Consider the following 20,246-nt stretch of genomic DNA (forward strand, 5'->3'; position numbering starts at 1 on the left):
TCGTTGCTCCTGGAAGCCTCTGGTGTCCACCTTCCCCTCCCATCAGCCGCGGACTCGGGCTGTCAGGGAACCCCCGGCAGAGGTCCTGCAGCCTGGGAGGAGGGCACAAGCCACAGGGTGCGAGGCTGTATCCGACTGCCTGCCATACTGCAACTGCTGTCCTTTCTCACCCACACGCAAAGCCCCCAGCAGGTGTCCAGGCCAGGGCTACAAGCTCCATGGGGCCGGAGCAGGGGAGTGGAAAAAGCATTATGATCCTGCGGCCAGCGGCTTTTCCATCTGCCCTCCACTGCCACCCACGGGCCTAGCCTACCAGCAGACACCCGAGGCCCTCAATTTGATTTCATTTTCCATGCCCAGTGCTACCCTTCTTGTCTTCTACAGTGCCAGGGAAAACCTGGTAGCTGAGTTTAGCTAGAACTAAACACAGCACACCCTTAATATCATTTTATTTATTCTCAGAACATACAAACTCATCTCAGAGAATAGAAAACAGCAATTTCACTCAGTGACTTAAAGATGGAAATAGCCGGCTCACCCCGACCCCACATCTACTAAAAAATTCCCTGGGTGAGGGGTGCCTAGAGTGCACAGCACCCCTTGGCACAGAGGCCATAGACAGCTCTAAAAGCTTTCAACTTGTTTCATAATCCAAATGGGAAAACAGCTGTCAAAATGACAGTAAGAGTTCAAGGTCCATGATCCTCACGGTGCCGGAGCCCCGAGCCACCCAGGGCGGCAGTACTGCTGCGGCTTCAGCAGTCCAGTCTGCGCTGAAGGAGGTCCAGCCAGGAGTCAGGTTCCTGCTCGGGGGGCAGGGGCAGTGCCAACTGCCTGTCCTTACATCCTGGCAAGAGCCGATGGTCCACCGCAATCCCAAAGCCCTACACCAGGGCTGGGCCAGCAATCTATGGTGACTAGCTCTCCCTGCCTCCTACGGCAGCCCCAGGCCTTCGGCCTTGGTGGTCTGGGTCCAGAAGTCTGACTGTTTCATAAGCCTCCATAACCCAAGATGAGGACATGGAGGGAGGGATGTAAAGGTCCTGAACAACAGGCATGAGGCAGCTTCAGAGCATGCCCTTGAGCCCCTGGGAAGGGTGCGGTGTCAGGCAAAGATGGTCTCTTCCCGGCGCTTCTTGGTGAGGATGGTGCCTGGCTTGTGCTGGGCATCTGGGTGGTTGGCTAGCTCGGGTGGGCAGGAGGACACGGGGCTCTCCAGGATGGCTTGCTTCAGCTCATAGAACACAGCAGAGTCCTCTTTGGTGAGGAAGGTGATGGCCACACCACTCTTGCCGGCTCGACCCGTGCGGCCAATGCGATGGATGTAATCTGGGAATTGGGAGGAAATGTGGTTCAGGATACCAGGCCAGACCCTGGCGAGCAGCATCTGAAGCTCCCACCTCTAAAGGCATTCTTTTCTCCTCCACACTGCCTAGGGCAGTAAGTACAGCTCATGCTGGCTGAACCTGAAGTGCCTGTGGATTCTGCACTACCACTGTTGATTGTTGGTCCTCCTACCACACCGAGACCAAGAGTTGCCTAGTTCCACACTTCTCCTGAAGAGAGAAGTGCAATCCCAGGTGCGGGGACAACAAACCCAGGGGAGGTGGAGGGCAGGAACTTCTCGTTGGGACAAGCAATCCGAGACTCAGGGCCATGAGATGGCAGCATTAGCCTCTTCAGTGTAGCCCCTGACTCTGAGTGGGAAGAGATAAGAAGCCTCACTCTACCCTAGACTGAAGCTGCTTTCCCCCGCACTTACCTTCAATGTTTTTAGCCATATCATAGTTGACAACCATAGACACATCTTGAATGTCGATACCACGACCAGCCACATCTGTAGCCACCAAAATATCCTTGGCTCCAGCTTTGAGGTTGGACAGTGCAAACTCTCGCTGCTCCTGGCCTTTTCCACCATGCAGTGTACAAGCATTATACTGTTGGAAGAACGGTGAGGTGAAGAAAGAGCAATGGGACCATGGAAAGACAAGTCAAGAGGGAGTAGGGACAGAGAAGAAAGGGGGAGTTAGAGACAGCAGCAGGGTAGAAGGGAAAGGGGCAGGGCACAGGAGAAAGAATGAGCACAACTGAAAGGAGAACAGATAAGGTGAAGAAAGGGATGGAAGCGAATGGGATGTGGCAGGGATCAAGAGGGTAAGGTCAAAGGCAAAGCAACCAGAGGTCACACATGGAGCCAGACAGATGAGCAGAGAGAGCATCAGGGCAAGAGAGCGGGGTAGAAAGCAGGGGTCAAGAACACTGAGGTTAAACAGGTAAGTGGAGAAGACACACCCTTTCCCTGAAACACCATATCAGCAGTAAAGGACCCTGACTGTCAGCATTTCCCTCCTGACCACATTACCCTCCCTCCCAAACTTACATCAACACAAATAGCCTCCACCCACTCTATTCCATATCCTCAGACCTTCCAGAATGTGTGTCTTCAAACCTCTCCCTGGCTCCACCCACTTCTATGAAGATGCAAGGCAGCTTTGGCTGGCAGTGCTGGAATGGACAGCGAGCCCTTTCAAGTGACCCAGTTCTCCTTATCGCCCTTAAACCACCCTTTTCCCTCTGGCTCTGATGTGTCAAAGACTGGAGGATTAAAAGATGGGTGAGAATTGAAAGCAGGAGCCTAATGGGACCCTCTAGTTTGAGAAAGCAGTTCCGTGGATGCCAGACTTGGCTCTCCCCTGCCAGACACACCCCCATCTTCTCCAGGGATTTGGCCAACACATCACAGCCCTTCTTCTGGTTGACAAAAATGATGATGGGTGGATCAAAGCCTTGCTCCAAGATTGCCAGCAGCTTTTTCCTAAGAGAGGAGAAAAATGAGATGCCTAATACTTCCCACTACAAGTCAAAAGCCCAACCCTCATGTAGGAACACCATTTCCAGGGTTTCCACTGCCCCAGGCTTGCTGAACAAGAAAACTGAAGCTCTTCAACACAGAAGAGCAGTCGCCCTCTAGCCACCACTCTACTGAAAAAGTTCACAAAGCCCTTTCCCCACCCTGCTTCCCCCGGCACAGTTACCTCTTTTCTGACTCTGACATGAGGAAGACCTTCTGTTCCACACGTTCATGTGGCTTGCCTGCAGAGCCAATGTATACCACAGCAGGTCGCCGAAGATAGCTCCGAGCCAGCCGCTCCACCGCTGGGGGCATGGTGGCCGTGAACATGACTGTCTGTGAAAACAAGCAGCTCAGCTCTGGGCCCAGGCAGCTCGGCCCAGGCTAAAGAATCTAAAATGATGGTGAGCTTTGCTAGCTAACTGAGGAAACACTCTCCTTTGTGTTCCCATCTCCTTCCTCAGTACTTGTTCATCTGGGCACTTTACGACCTATGAGGATGGCAAGGGCTGGCAGCATTTGCTAACATCTGTGATCTCGGTAGTAGCAGGACACTTTGGAATCATTTTTCCAGGGCTGAGCTGAATAGCTACACACCTAGGACAGTCAAGAGGACTGCACCACGGCCCACATCACCATTCTGGAGACATGTACTCCAGGCCCACCAAAGACAAGAAGGGCCCTGGAGCAAGATTGGGAACTTGCCCAACCTTTCCCAACCCAGGGAACCAGCCTTACTTGGCGGTACTTATGTTTCCCTGACTCAAAGTTAGCCAACATCTTCTCAGGGTCCTCAGCCTCATCCGTGTCTGGCTTCTGGTTGCTGACAGGCATGTGCTCCAGAATCTTCTGGACGTCTGGTTCAAAGCCCATGTCAATCATCCTATCTGCCTCATCCAAAACCACATAGGTACAGCGGCTCAGCACCAGGTAGCGGTTCTCCAGCACATCAATCAGACGTCCCGGGGTAGCAATCACAATCTGGGGGGTACAATATAATGTATATGTGACCCCAATGGTACCCTTTTCTTCTCCCTCCTGTGAATGATCCATCTGCATGGGTAAAAGATCTCCAATGCTAAGGCGTTTGGACCCCAACTTCCAGTTATGTTTGACAATGAACTGGCATGAAATCTAAGGAGGCAAAATCAGAAAGAACTTTCCTACATGGGAGAAAAACTGAAGTGTACTGTGGAGGGGGTAGGAATTACACTGAGAAGTCTGTAGAAGACTCAATTCCAAGGGCAAATTTCTTGCAAAAATCGCATTTCCCATTCTCTTCCACATTCTGAGAAAAAGGCAACACACCAAGTCAATGACATGGTCTGGCAGAGTGATTAAGAGCACAGGCTTTGCATGTGAATCTGAGGTCTGCCCATTAGCAGCTGGGTTCTACTTTGGGCAAGTTATTAACCTGAGTCAGCCTTATCTATAAAAAGGGAGCTACCACTACCTACTCTCATGTGGTTGTTACAATAATTAACAAGCTAATATATAAGATATGCTTAGTATAATCCGTGGTACGTAAGTTGTCAATAAATAGTAGGACATATATATATAAACCGAGCCCTTTCCTCATTTTACTGCACTTCTACAGCAGAACCTAGAAAACAAAGAGCCAAAATCAAGAGGCTTCCCCAACGGTGGGCTGGCTGCTGGCTAAATGAACAAACCTCACAACCCATTCGCAGTCTGAAGCCCTGGTCTTCCCTGGAGATGCCACCAATGACAGCCACAGTACGGATGCCCAGCGGCTTCCCAAACTTGATGGTCTCCTCCTCAATCTGCTGAGCCAACTCACGGGTGGGGGCCAGGATGATGGCATAAGGGCCCTGGTCCGACTCTTCAATTCTGTGGTAAATGGGGAATCCCACAGCTTCGTCAGGCTTGTTCTCATCCAACCACAAACAGGAGCAAGACAAAGTTACTCTTAAGGGCAGTATGGGAATGGAGGTGGGATGGGAAAAGATGCATTGATCCCAACTAAAAAAATCAGAGATTCCAAGGCAGCAGAGTTCTTTGGGGAGTGGCCCTTGAGAACAACAATCAAATGCTTCCTTGATATTACGATCCAACTATTCCCCAATATCTGCCCTAGATGTTAAAAAAAAAAAAAAAAAAAGGAGGCTTCTAATTTAGATTTAAAAAGAAAACCAAACACTCATTTGTCAGTTTCACCTTCCCTACCCAGCCAAACCCACCGCACCTGGTGCAGCTGATCCCACCTGTCAATCTTGGGGAGCGTGGTGATCCAGACCAGCAACGGGATGAGGAAGGCTGCGGTCTTGCCACTGCCAGTCTCGGCTACACCAATGATGTCACGATTCTGAAGTCCAATGGGAATTGCCTGGCGCTGGATAGGTGTTGGTTCCTGCAGTGACCCAGAGAGAAGGTAACGGATACGGACAGGTTACACCACCTGGGCCACTGCTGACAGAGTGGACACACATGCTAGGGCAATCAGAGGACACCAAGTACAGTTCACAGGAACGGGAACCTGAGAAAACAAGACTTCCTCTGGAAAGTACCACAGACAAGGTCGCGTTGGTGTGCACTGGCAGAGAAAGCACCAAGGAGTCAAGCAACAAGTCCTCTATTTCCAAATCAAGCCTGTACCTCCTAGAATGGAGGAACAGGTCAGGTCTCCTGGGTCAAGCTGCCCCCTCCTTACCTTATAGCCACACTTATCAATGACTTCCAAGATGTGTGGAGGCAGAGAAGAGTCCTTCCAGGAGCGGATGGGATTGGGGATCTTGCCACCTTTGGTAGTAATGCTGTAGTCTTCCCGGAAGATCCGCCAGTCCCTGTCCGTCATCTCATCTAGCTTCTTCTGAGACCAATGCCGGTCATCCCAGCGTTGCTTGGCTTCCTTCTTACGAAGTTTGCGGAGTCTTGCCCTGGAGCAGGATGTGAGTGAGAGCAATCAGCACCCTCCAACTCTTTTCTGTAGAGACTGGCTCTGCCCAACCCCTCCTCGCCCTGGTCACTCACTCCTCCTGCTCCTTTTCTTCCAGTGTTCGCCTCTTCTCCATTAGGTCTCCATAGAAACGTGACTGCTCTCGTTTCTGCTGTTTTAGGTCAATGCCTGCAATGAAGCCTCGCCCCAACAGCTGTACCTGGTGCCGCTCCTTGTACCTGGGATTGAAAGAGAGGAAGGGAAAGGATAACACGTTGTTATGGCACCAGGAGGGCAGAGCCGACTATACAACTGTTCCCCTTCCTGACCAGGGTGTTTCCTCACCCAGCAGGCTGGCTGGCTACTAGTTTACCAATTTCCCTGTTTCAGCTTATCTTGCTTCTCTCACCTGTGTAGTTACCAGCTCTCTCTGGGAACTGCCTAGAGCAAAAGACCTAGTCCTTAGGCCCAAAGCCACTCACAAGGGGTTGTAGTCAATAGATGTGTCCTCAGAAGCATCCCACTCAAACACAAACTTGCGGTCATTGAGATGCCTGGTTCGGCGCCGCTTCTTGATGCCACCAAGATAACGCTCCTGCCCGGGAAAACAATACAGAGTACATCAAGCTGCAGGCCCAAATCCCACATTTTGGGGCACGTGGAGATCAGAATGGCCAAACAATTAAAGCTTATTTTTGTATAGGGAGAATGAGGACAGAACTGAGGCCTGAACCTTAATAGCATGCAGCTCCTTGCTTTTATCCTTTTCTTCCCGGATCTTCTGCCGCCCTTCCTCATCTTCATTTCCATTGGTCTCCCGCTCCATCCTCTCCCTGCGTTCCCGACGTTCCCGTTCCTGAGGGTCTTCTGTAAAAAAAGAAAGCAAAGCTGCAGAAGAGGTCAGTGGAAGAAAAGAGGAGAGGGAATGGAGAGGATCCAGACAATAGACACCAAATGAGAAAAAAGGAAAAGGGTAGACTTATGATATGAGGGAAATGGAGAGCTAACTGAAAACTATCATTCTCATAAACCTCCCCCATCCTCCCCTCTTCCAAAATCCAGAGCAATTTTCTATCTCTACCAAGTGACTCTTTAATCCCCTGCTTCCTTTTCCTGCTCCATCTAGGAGCTACACAGGGTAGGAAAACGAACCCAACATCTTCCTGCCCAAGTCCTGGAACTGTTTCCTCTTCTTCCTCTCCTCCTCAAGCATCTTTTGCCGTTCTTCCACCTCCTGCTGTCGCCGCTTTAGAGCTTCAGCCTCTCGTTCTGCTTTGGAGAGGAATTTGGGCTATAAAACAGAGTGGAACCATAAACAAGGATGTGAGAGCAGGATACAATCACATCATGAATGGGAGAAAGAGCAGGGAGCCCTAAGATATTTGCTCAGGCATTATACCCGTTGAGGAAAGCACAAACAGGCTAGGATCCCAAGCTCTTACCTTGGCCTCAGCTTCTTCCTCAGCCTTTTTCTTGGCCAGAAGTTCCTCCAGGGATAATGGCTGGGCCTGAAGATAGAACACAGCAATTCAGTCCACAAGGGCTCCCTCTTTTTGAAGATAAACAAAGCAGGGCTTGAGTTGAAGAGGAAGATGGGAAAATTCTTCCTTTCCTTTACCTTAGGCTTCTTATCACCATGCTCATCCTCTTCATCCTTCTTAGAGTCTCTGTCCTTCCGAGATTTAAAATCTTTTCCTCGGCCAGGAGACAAACTTTTAAAAAAGGAAGGCGTGAAGTCCATATCGCTGTCTCACCTCTGGCCCTCGGACAAGGTTCAGAATGAACCCCTCAAAGAAGATGAAGCTCAGTTGTGACTCAACAAGACTAGCCCAGGGTCATCCCTCGTGTCCCGGAGCTCCCTCAGCTGTCATGCTCACTCTGCCTGCTCTAGAACCTAGTGATGGCACTGTCTTGGCCCCATTCTATCTGCATCTCCTTTTCTGAGATTACTTATTGAGAAATAGCTCTTCACTACTGGCATCAAAAATAAATCCTCCTGAAAACACAACTACACACTGAAGAAAAAATCTGGCTTAACTTTACAATACACAATGAATGAATTCAGCCTTCACGGCCATCTACGTACACCCCTCCCAGATATTGCCATATATGTCTCATTCTCATTTTTCCTTCTTAGCCACCCCAGAAATTCTTTCCCCATGCTTGCTATTAATCTATAATAGCTCTCAAACAATGCCACAGTTTCTGTTAAGAGCACGTACAACGTCCTCTGCCCTGTCTGCTTACCTACACACCCAGGGTCTGAAAAGAACTTTGCATAGAAAGTCTCCAAAGGAAAGAAATCAAGACATTAGGGCATTAAGCTATCCCAACAAATATATGTCATCCCTCCTAGGTAGGAACTGACTGGTCTGATGGAGAAAAAGAAATGTTTGCAGGCTGGTAACCGTTTCAAACTACCTTTTAAACTCTAAGAACAAGTTGACCAACAAAGGATTATTGACTTCGGTAACTGGTTATGCCTTCTAAAGACACATGCTTTCAAAAGAAGACAGCCTCACAGTAACTAGCAAATAGGATCCACAAAGAGCAATTCACTACTCTATGAAGCAGAGCCAGCTCAAATGTGGTCAGAAAGAGATGGACATCTTCACCTGAAGCCCATTGTCATTCTCTAACGTACCTAGATCGTTTACGGTCCTTGTCCCGTCTATGTCCATCCTTGTCCCGATCTCGGTCCTTCTTGTTCCGATCTCGCTCTTTTTCTCGTTCTCGTTCTTTGTGCCGTCGCTCTCTAGAAGACAGTAAGTTTCAGAAATCACTCACTATTTTCAGAGCGTCCTACTTCACTGCAGCCCTAAGAAGGTTCCCATGGTCTTTTCTCCTCAAAGTAATGTTTCAAACTGAGGAACGTGTTTCTTAGGAAAATTATGAGAAAGTCTAAGAAGGTCCACTAGATCAGAATTGTACCGCTAAGCATTAATGACAATGACACACCAAAGACTATGTGATCGGATGACCTACGTTCCTTGATCACCTGGGCCTTCACCTTACAAGTCCCCTCTTAACCTGTAAGACCTACTGAGAAGAAATGAAAATACCTGCAGGTCTAACTGGGATAGAAGTAAAGAAGTGTGTAAAGATTAATATCCTAACACTGGAGACATCCAGGGAACCAATAATGAAGAAGTTTGAAACGTACTACCCCTTCCCATGTAACAGACTTAAAACATTACTTTACCTTTCCGTAGATTTTGAACGAGAACGAGAGCGAGAGCGGCTGCCTCCTCGACGTCTGTCCCTTGAACGATGCCGCTTCCTATCTTTAGATGGGGAAGACTTCCGGTCCCGGTCTCTTTCCCGCTCTCTGTCAGGAGTCCGGGATCGCTTCCTTTCCTCCTTGGAAGGTGATGCATCACGGTCCTTCTTATCAGCCAGCTCTCCTGCCATCTGTCATGGGTAAGAGGAAAACTTATTATGTTCTAGGTATTGGCCTAAACTGCTTATATAATTCACTTAATCACAAAACAATCCTATGAGGTAGCTATATTAGTACGCCTACTTCACAGATGAGGAAACTGAAGTGCAAGTATATAAAGTAACTTGCTTAAGGACACAGGTAATAAGTGGCTTCAGAGGCCCACTCTTATTCACTATACTACACTGTCCCTCTGTGATTTCTTTATGTATATGTTCATTTCTAAATCTGTACAACGAATTTGCCACATTTTGTAATTATACCCCAAATGAGTATTCAAAGACGCATACCATCTATCTCTAGAAACATCTTGTATGGCTTTCTTAAGAGTCTATAAAGGATGATAACTGTAATTAACAATACAAATATAAGAATGTTCCTCTATTATAAGGTATTAAGAATACAGAGATACATGAGGGAAAATATAAGTAATGTAACTAACATATAGACTATAGTTAACAGTAATATTGTAATATTTTTACATCCATGGCAAAGAAGGTACTATATCAATGCCAAAGGTCAATAATGCCAAGTATAAAGGGGTATGAGATTTTTCCTTCTAGATTAATGAAAATATTCTGAAAATGACTGAAATGATGACAGCACAGTTCTACAATGACCCTGAAAGCCAGTGAGTGTACACTCTGGATGGACTGTACAAAGCAAGGGACCACATAATACAGTGAATCCTGTGGTGAACTGTATTTATATACATGCATACGTATTATACTACATATTATACAATATATAATACTTAGCAGTTTGATATTATTGATGAGTTCCAAAAAGAAATATTGGATTATGTATGTAAACTAGTCTTTTTCTCTGGGCTTATTAGAGGATACTGGATTCACAGGTTTTGCTTTTACTTGATTAAATAATGATTGATTGGGCCACATCAGTAGGACCAAGGGGGCGGTGACTCTCAGAAAAACCGAACCACAGAGAAGGGAGGTTGGAGTTTTGAGCTGGAGCCCGGAAAGTGAACACACAGGAGAACAATACAGAGAAATAGAGATGGTTCCTTAGACACAGCAGAAGTCATGGGGAGAGAGATAGAGCCATTCACCTGATAGTCTACAGCTGGACTTGTGTAGAGAGCACAGCAGCTGAGCCCAGAGAGAAACAGAGCCCTGGGAAGAGAGCAACCAAGAAGCCTGAACTCTTGGCAGACGACAGCAGCCATTTTGCTCCAACACGTGGCAAGAGACTTTGGTGAGGAAAGTAACTTATGCGCTATGGCCTAGTAACTATAAGCTTCTACCCCAAATAAATACGCTTTATAAAAGGCAACAGATTTCTGGCATATTTCATCAGCATCCCTTTGGTTGACTAATATAAATACTAATACATAGTGTTAATAATATATTTTTTTAAAAAGGTCTATTAGGGAACAGATGTAGCCCAAGCTGTTGAGCACCTGCTTCCCACATGGGAGGCCCCAAATTCAATCCGTGGCCCCCAGTACCTTAAAAAAAAAAAGGGGGGGACACAGATGTGGCTCAAGTGATAGAGCTTCCACCTACCATATGGGAGGACCTGGGTTTGATCCCTAGGGCCTTCTGGTGAAAAAGAAGAGAAAGCTTGCCCGCGCAGCGAGCCAGTGCCCATGCAAGTGCCGGCGTGCTGAGCGCAAGTACCCACACGGTGATCCAGTGCCTGCGCGAGTGCCCACACAAGTGCCCACGTGGTGAGCAATGCCTGCACAAATAAGTCACGCAGCAAGATGATGACAAAACAAGAGACAAGGGGAGAGACAAGGTGAAATGCAGCAGCAACTAGGAAATGAGGTGGCGCAACTGACAGGGAATCTCTCTCCACATCAGGAGTGTCCAGGATTGAATCCTGGTCAATCCTAGAGGAGAGAAAATGAGAAGAGAACAGACAGCAAAAACAGCAGGGGGAAGCAGATTTGGCTCAACGGATAGAGTCTGCCTACCACATGGGAGGTCCAGGGTTCAAACCCAGGGCCTGTTGACCCGTGTGATGAGCTGGCCCATGCGCAGTGCTGATGCACGCAAGGAGTGCTGTGCCATGCAGCGGTGTCCCCTGTGTAGGGGAGCCCTACACGCAAGGAGTGCACCCCATAAGGAGAGCCACCCACCGCAAAAAAAGTGGCTCCGTACACACGGAGAGCTGACATAGCAAGATGACACAACAAAGAGACACAGATTCCTGGTGCCGCTGACAAGAATATAAGCAGACAGAGAACAACACACAGAGAATGGACACAGAGAGCAGACAACTGCAGGGGGCAGGGAGGGCAGGGAAGGGGAGAGAAATTTTAAAAAACCTAAAAAACAAGTCTTTAAAAAAAATCTCTTGAAAAAAAAACAGCAGGGTGGGAGGAGGGGAAGAGGGGGAAATAAATAAATAAATCCTTTTAAAAAAAAGGAAAAAAGGGTCTATTGGGTCTGCAAGCCCACCAGGATCAGACAACTCATGTACAGCTACAGGAAATGAGTCTTTGTGATTGCATAAAGAAAGCTCAAAAGAGGGAAGGAAAAAAAAAAACAAACCTCGAACTTTGAGATTTGGAATTCTAATCAGCACCCCAAGGAATCAGCCTCAAAGGAAACTTAAATTTAAATGGATACACCAATCCACTTTTACTGTGGGTAAAAAAAAAAAAAAAAACATTAAAAGAAATGTACCGAAAACTGGCAGTCCCGGAAGTCCTGACTGACATTCTCTACTCATATTTTTCACAGCCTTGAGGAGATACAATGACATTACCCAGTCTCATGAAAGATTTGAGCAGGAATTTAATCTGTTCCCCTCCTGCATGGGGGACACAGAAGATCATGCCACACTGTTAACTGTCCCTTGGACAAAACCTACTTCAACCAGGAGATAAAACAACAGCAAGTCTGAATCTACTTCTACCCCATCATCATCATCATCATCCCTAAGGCTTAGAACACATTTCTCAGAATTTACTTTATCCCCATCTGATTCAGCTAGGTATCAGTTCCCTATACTTTAGCTTACAGCCCAACTTTTCCATGTCATTCCCTGCCATATATCCTTGAGAAGGGAGAATGTATAAAGGAAAGAAAAGAAAATGAACACTTCCAAAAGGTGAAAACAACTCAGGTAAGAACAATGAAGGCCAATGAAGTACTAAGGAAGAAAATAAAACAGGGTGATATGACAGGGAGGGGTATGAACAAGAGAGAGAAAGTTCAGGGAAGAGACAGTTAAGCTGAGGCTTAAATGAGGGGAAACAAACAGCCAATAATTTATTAGGTAGAAGGAATAGCACTAAGTAAGGTACTGGGACAGGAACTAGTTTATCATGTTTGCCAATTAAAAACAGATATGGATGGCCTAATCCCAGGGGGGGAGACTGATTCAAGATGAGGTCAGTGAGACAGGTAGTCAGATCATGGAAACATGTTATAAACCACAGCAAGGAATTTGGGTTTTAATCTGACTGTATAAGAACATTTAAGAAGGGTTTTAAGTAGGAAGTGATGTGATGTATTTTAACATTTTAAGAGAATTACATTGGTAGTTTTCAAGAAATATATAAGGTAGGGTATATGGCTCAGTGGTTGAGCACTGATTTTTCACATACAAGGTCCCAGGTTCAATCACTGGCCCAGTACCTTAATTTGAAAAAGAAGAAAAGGGAAGTGGATGTGGCTCAAACAATTGGGCTCCTGTCTACCATATAGGAGGTTCAGGGTTTAACGTCCAGAGCCTCCTAGTGAAGGCAAGCTAGCCTGTGTGGCGAGGTGGCCCACACAGAGTGCTGGCCTGTGCAGAGTACTGCCCCCCACAGGAGTGCTGGCCCACGCAGAGAGCTGGCGCAGCAAGATGATGCAACAAAAAGAGACAAAGAAAAGAGATAGTAAGAGATGCAGCAGATCAGGGAGCTGAGGTGGCACAAGAGAATGATCACCTCTCTCCTACTCCAGAAGATCCCAGGATCGGTTCCCAGAGTCACCTAATGAGAATACAAGCAGACACAGAACACACAGCGAGTGGACAGAGAGAGCAGACAATAGGGTGCAGGGGGGATAAATAAATCTTTAAAAAAAGAAGAAAAGAAAATATGTACTAGGGGTTGGCAAGAGTGGAATGAGAACCACTGAGAACGCTACTACAGTAGTGAAGACGTGAAATGATGGGGGCTTATTCTGGAAAGGTGGCAACAGAAACAGAAAGAAGTAGATGGCTTCAGGTATCCTCTGGAAGCAAAGCTGACAGGACTTACTGGTAAGGTGAGAGAGGAAAAGAGCAGACACAAAGATAACTCCTTAATTAATGATTTGTGCAACCTAATGGTCTATGGTGTCAATACTGAACCAGAGAAGGCTGGGGGAAGTACAGATTCAAGAGGAAATCCAAAGTTTCATTTGGGTTGAGTGTGAGATGTCAATAAGACAATCAAGTGAAGATTCCAGGAAGGCAGTCAGCTATGCGAATCTGGAATCCAGGGGTAAGTTCAAGAGTGGAGACAAAAATTTGAGTCACCAATACATAAGATGGCTTTTAGAGTCATGGGGCCCAAAGTGGTATTATCTAAGTAGGCAATATAGTTAACTGAGCTTTGGGGCACTCCAACACTTAAGAGGTTGGGCAGAGCAGTAGCCAGAGAAAAAGACTGGGGAATAAAACAGTAGCCAATGAGAAAGGAGGGGAAAAAAAGAAGGTAAGGCATTATAGAAACCAAAAAAGTGTGTCAAGGAAAGAGTAGTCAACAGTGTCAAATACGAATGAGGTGGAGAAAGAACAAGTAGATAGAGAAGTCCTAGTTCATTTGGGAAAATGGAGATTCTTGATGATTCTTGATTCTTGATGAGTTGTTTCAATACCATGGAGGGAGTATAAGCCTGAGTGGAGTGAACTGAGGAAGGAATAAGAATATGAAGACATAAATACATACAACTTTTATTATGTTTTATGTATCACAAGGGCCAGATAAACAGGCTGATTCTGGCTACTGTTCCCGCAGCCTCCTCTCAAACCTCCGGATCTCAGTTCCTCAGTTCTTGTAGTGCAGGGGCAGAGTCTTTTTTTCATTCAATGAAATATTTTTCAATTGTCCACCATATGCAAGGCACTGTTCTAGGTACTGTGTGAGTTCCAAAGGAAATCAGGAAGATCCTGCCCACAGGAAGCTTATAGTACAAGAGTGGGGATTAGACACACAGCAGAAAGATGCCAAGATGAAGGCTCAGATAAGGATCACTGAGGTTCAAAAGAGTTTCCTTCCATTTGTGAAAGGGGATTTGGAAGGTTCTGTAGAGGCAATGGTTCTTGAGCCCTTCAGTATAAGAATTCGAAGATGTATAATTGAGGGCGAGGAAAGAAAGTCGTTCTCAGCTAAAGAAATAATACAGGAGGCGCAGAGGCGGGAAAACATGGATTGGCTCTGGGAGAAAAGCCAGAGTTCCAGTTTGGCTGCAAGGATACTCCAAGCATGAAGGAATTAGGTCGGACTGGGGATATCACGGATGCTATTCCCGGGGGCAGGGACCTGGGCCCATAACAACGTTCACTCTCCAGAGCCTGTGCCCCCGGGAGTCAACACTCCGCCTAGGGCCCGCGGCAGGCTCGTGCCCCTTCCCTGAGGCATTCTTCCCCGCCTCAGCCCGGAAGCAACGGCCACCGCCATGCCCACACTCTCGCCCTCTCTGCAAGCTCCTGAGAACCGCCTCTATCGCCCGGGACTCACCACCCTGAGTCTGAGCCGCTCAACGCGGCCTTAACGTCGCCGAGCAGTCGCCATCTTTCCCGTTTCCTGGTCACCGAGTTGCGCCCCGGCCGCGCGGCAAGCTGGGAAGGCGAGTTCCCCGTCCTGGGAGGCGCAGGTCAGTAGGGACGTTCTGTGAACTACCAATCCCAGAATGCACGGCGCGAGCGCCAGCCCGGGCCGCGGAGTCTGCTGGGCAATGTGGTTCGCCAAAACGTTTGAGTCTGCGGGAGGAGGAATTTTCCGTGGGCCGGCTTCCCGCATAGAGTTGTCTAATCGCGCAGTCTTCCTGTAATATCATGGTCTTCTTAGAAACTATAGTTAACGACTCTCTAGGCTAGTGGGTTACAGCGGAGAGCTTTAAGGGCTTCCTTAGATATTAATAGCACACAATTATAAAAAATCAACAGCAGCAATAACAACAAATGTCGTTTGTGGAAAAGCATTTTATAAAAAGTTCTGTGAGGTAGAAGATTAGACCTGTTTTACAGATGGATAAACTAAGGGTTGAGTTACAGGAAGGAGTAACCTAGTGTATCATTAATCAGGGTGGATCAATTTTCTGTGCTAAAATGTTGTAGAAGTCCAGAGAGGTTCAGTTATTTGCATATGGAAAGGCCAGGACTCAGGAATGATTTTGAGAAGGAAAATGGTTTATTGACGGACGGCCGGACTCGGGAGCTTTCTGTTTCAAACCCAAGCCTCGAGCAAGATTTTCATGTTCCTTTTATACAGGATGGGGAGTCAAATGGTGCTTTTATGAAAGAAAACTACCTTCTTTGTTAAGTGTTTGCCTGAGTACGGGATAGGTTTTGAATTAACATATGGCCCATATTTCAGGTGAGCTTGAATTAGCATCTTGCCCACATTCCATCTGGATGCAACTCTGAATACACATTCAGTCTTACACCCTTTCTGAACATTCAAAGCCCATAGGGCTTATATCACTTAACTGGATTCCTAGAGACTAGGCACACTTGGATACAGAATTAGGTAACTTTGGCGGCAGACTTGGCCCAGTGGTTAGGGTGTCCACCTACCACATGGGAGGTCCACGGTTCAAACCCCGGGCCTCCTTGACCTGTGTGGAACCCCGGGCCTCCTTGACCTGTGTGGAGTTAGTCCATGTGCAGTGCTGATGCGTGCAAGGAGTGCCCTGCCATGCAGGGGTGTCCCACATGTAGGGGAGCCCCACGCGCAAGGAGTGCACCCGTAAGGAGAGCTGCCCAGTGTGAAAGAAAGTGCAGCCTGCCCAGGAATGGCACTGCACACACAGAGAGCTGACACAACAAGACACAATAAAAAGAAACACAGATTCCTGTGCTGCTGACAACAGAAGTGGACAAAGAAGAACATGCAGCAAATAGACACAGAGAACAGACAACCAGGGTTGGGGGGGGAAGGGGAGAGAAATAAATAAATCTTAAAAAAAAAAAAGAATTAGATAATTTTGAAGTTACGCATAGGCTGTATTATATTTCCCATTTGAGACCAAGTCCAAGTCTCCTTAAGCTTCGGCATCACCACCATCAGAGTCTCCCTGGACTGACTGGTATGTATATAGAGTTTGCATTGCTAAATTGCCTGCCTGGACTGGAGTCGTTGCCATGGTCACCAAGGGCAGGACTGCAGCCTCTCACTGCCCCACACCCACAAGTCAGGACACATACAATTTAGGTTATCTATGAAGAGATGGAACAACCTCCCACCCATAGCCCACATCAATACTATCCCACGCTTTAGAGGACATTTTAGCAACCCTGACCCTACAGGAGGTAAAAGCTATTAACAACCCCCTGTTATGGTGACAACTCAAAATGAGCCCACACGTTTCCAACCATCTCCCGGCAGGGTGGTATTAACCTAGCTGTGGCACCTGTTGTCTCAACATTCCTTCTCAGCATTCCAGATAGCACCTGGCATTTTCATTTTCTTGCCTTTTGGGATCTGGCCAATTGTTGGGCTATCTTGAGATTTAGGCTTCTTTCTTTCTGCTCTTCTCTCCTCTTAGTTCTTCTACTCCAAATTGTACCATCATTTTGTTTCTCTTCATATGCTTCATCATAATCTTCCTCTTAAAAAAAAAAAAGAAAACAAAATCCTTGCGACTTCAAGGATGAAAGTTTAGGTACCATGAAGTATTTTGTGCCTTCCTCCTTGCCGTTTCCCATCATCAGCTTTGTTGTCTCAGTCTCACATGGCTGTAGGTCTGACGTCTCTCCCTGAATGTTTCCAATTCTCCTCTAGTAGAGCCTGGAGATAGACCCAAATAATTCTGAAGCCCTGAGTGTCACACACAGTGGCTCAAGTAACACTGGTAGTTACTTAGAACTTTTCAGCCTTCACCTTCTCTTTACTTCCATCCCAAAGAGAGAACTGGGAGAAAAAGTCTGAGGTCTACTAAACGCAATTAACTCAGTGAACAGTAGAGGGCTCTCCGCTCACAGAATGAAAACCCAACTAAAAATCAGACCTTAGGAGGCTAGAATCTTTTTTTTTAAAAGATACTCAGATTACACAAAATGTTACACAAAAAAATAAAAGGGATTCCCATATGCCCCATTACCCACACCTCCCACCCTTCCCCACATTAACAACTTACTTCATTAGTGTGGTACATTCATTATAATTGATGAATGTATTTGGAGCATGGATTATAGTTTACATTGTAGTTTACGCTCTCCCACTCAATTCTATAGGTTATGGCAGGATATATAATGTCTTGTACCTGTCATTACAATGTCATTCGGGACAATTCCAAGTCCCAAAAATGCCCTCATATTACACCTTCTTTTCTCTCTCCCTGCCTTCAGCACTTCCAGTGGCCGTTGTCTCCACATCACTTATATTTCTTCCATTGCTAGAATCACAGTAAGTCTATAGTAGAATACCAGTAATCCACTCTAGTCCATATTTTATTCCCCAACCCCGAAGATTCTGGGATGGTGATGACCCACTCCACCTCTAATTGAGAGGGGGCCTCGATCCCATTGGGCTGATGGATGGGACTCTCTTGCTTGCAGTTGTAGACTCTCTCAGTTCCTTGGTATGGTGGTTGTCCATCTTCATGTCCTTGTTAGTTGTCCTGGGTGTAGATTAGGCGTAGAGTAGGTAGATTCTTAAGAGCTGCAGCTACTATGTATTGAGAAATCTTGTAAGTGCCAAACTCTGTACTAAACATTCTAACTAAGTTACTTGATTTACTTAGCTCTCATAACCATATGAGATGGGCATTATCTCCATTTTACTGATAAGGAGATTTGGTCCAGCAAGGCTGATTAAGCCTTTATAGACTTAGGTAAAAGGATGGAGCCAGAATTCAACTCCAAGTTTCTCTGACTTCAGAGTTCTTGCTCTTTCCCTATTTTCAGGTTACGATTCATCACCATCTTTAAAAATGAGGGACTTGAAACCCAGAAAGATGACAAAGCTTGTCGAAGTTTGTAGCGACAGAGTTCCCCTAGTACTTGTGCATACCTCTCTCCCAACCCATAGAAGACATTTGAGCTTAGAGAATACTCATTGTTGCTTGAATCACTCTGCTGGTTCTCTCACACACAGTGAATCTTTGGAGATAGAGACAGAGAGGCTGGACCCTAGGAAGGAGCACAGGTGGAATCTCCTCTTCAGGCACAACGTGGCTAATAGTAAGGGGTCCATGAGATTATAGTAACATTGAAACCCGGATGCAATTCTGACTCCAGTACTTACCAAGGGTGATTTTGTGCAAGTTATACGGCACCTCTTGTTTTTCTATTATTTATAAAATAGGGAAAATAATACCATTTCCCTCACAGAAAGAACAGCAAAGCAATCAGGGGTGCAGGTTCTGGAGCCAGAGTGCCTGGATTTGTATCCAGGCTCTACCACTTTTGAGCTGTGTGACCTAGGGCATGTTAACTAATCTGAATTTCTTTCCTTTTCTGTAAAATGAACTAGATAAGTACCTCAAAGGGTTGCCACAAGGAATAAAGAACATGAAAAGCTCATAAGCACGTCTGACCCATGGTAAATGGGCATAGTAAACAAATGTTAATATTATCCTTTTTAACATAAATATGTAGGTAAAGTCCTTGACTGAGCACAGAGTAAGTACTCAATGTGTAATAACTTTTTATTTCTGGCACTACAGCATGAAACTTGGAAAATAAGAGCAATAAGCCTTTTTTTTTTTTTTTTTTGAGGCTATATCAGAAGTCAGTAAGTCATTGAGGATAAAGAAGCTAAGGCACCTGGGCTGCCACCAACAGGCAATGGAAATGGAAGGTCAAGAAGGCAGACAACAGGCGAGCAGGTGTAGCTCAGTGGCTGAGCGCCTGCTTCCTATATATGACGTCCCAGGTTCAATACCGAGTACCTCCAAAAAAAAGAAGAGAGAGCGAGCAGAGGACATCACCATCACCTCTTGGTGGTGATGGTAGCACAGCATTGTGAACACAATTAACAGCACCGAAATATAAATCTGAATAGTATTAAAAAGGGAAATGTTAGATAGTACATATGGTAACAGATTAATTTTTTTTAAATCCAAGGAACTACACTACACAGTGAACCCTGAGTCAAACTATGGACTTTAATTAATAGTTCAACCATAAAAGTTTTCTATAATCAATTGCAATAAACATTCCACACCAGTGCAAGTGGTGGTGGTGGCGTGGTGTATGGGAATCCCGTATTTTATGCATGAATGTTCTGTAAACCCACAACTTCTCTAATAAAGAAAAAATAAATAATAAGATTGGGAGGAAAAAAAAATAAAAGACCTCACCTCTCCCAGAACTCAGAGACCAGACCCCAGGAACCTCCTCCCAACCGTGGCTTCAGTCTGTCCACACCGCGCAGGGGCTGGGATCTCAGCAGCCTGGCTATTCTGTGGATAACTTCACTGAACCTCTTCTCTTCCCTCCAGACAATCTAGGGCCTGGTTCTCAACCAGGAGACATTTAGCAGCAGGGGACACTTAGCAATATCTGTTGGTTTTTGGTCGTCACAACCAGGAGGGCATGCAACTGGCGTCTAGCAGGTAGAAGTCAGGAATGCTGCTAAAATAAACATCCTGTGATGCACATGACAGCCCTCCACAACAAAGCCTTCTCTATCCAAATGTCAACCGTTCCAAGGCTGAGAACCCCTGAGCTCTAGGGCTAAGACTTTCCTTGGTTTGGTAGGACTTGGGTGAGACTGGGGATGTGGCCGGCTGGGGGACATGGGGCAATGGAGAAGAGGAGTTCCTTGTTGGAGATATTAGGGAACGGTGGACGCAGCCAGATAATAGGTCATAGAAAGGACTCCAGGACAGATTTTTCCTCAATATGTGTGACCCAAGGAAACAGAGAAAGAATCAAGAAAGGCAGAG

At 46.3% G+C, this 20,246-nt stretch overlaps 1 protein-coding gene across 1 annotated transcript; it reads right to left on the reverse strand.

Moving 5' to 3' along the window:
• Nucleotides 1–437: 437 nt before the first annotated feature.
• DDX23 (DEAD-box helicase 23) lies at nt 438–14,992 on the reverse strand. Its single transcript, XM_004446930.5, has 17 exons — nt 14,873–14,992; nt 8,950–9,158; nt 8,392–8,502; nt 7,366–7,459; nt 7,190–7,255; nt 6,900–7,038; nt 6,481–6,614; nt 6,230–6,342; nt 5,843–5,986; nt 5,523–5,748; nt 5,077–5,222; nt 4,525–4,702; nt 3,590–3,832; nt 3,036–3,187; nt 2,707–2,815; nt 1,763–1,937; nt 438–1,329 (listed from the first exon to the last, which is right to left on the reverse strand). Exons 2-17 carry the CDS (start codon nt 9,156–9,158, stop codon nt 1,106–1,108), a joined length of 2,463 nt encoding a protein of 820 aa, XP_004446987.1. The 5' UTR covers nt 14,873–14,992; the 3' UTR covers nt 438–1,105.
• Nucleotides 14,993–20,246: the final 5,254 nt, after the last annotated feature.

Source organism: Dasypus novemcinctus, chromosome 12, assembly GCF_030445035.2.
Source record: "Dasypus novemcinctus isolate mDasNov1 chromosome 12, mDasNov1.1.hap2, whole genome shotgun sequence".
In the NCBI taxonomy this organism is placed as follows: Eukaryota; Metazoa; Chordata; class Mammalia; order Cingulata; family Dasypodidae; genus Dasypus; species Dasypus novemcinctus.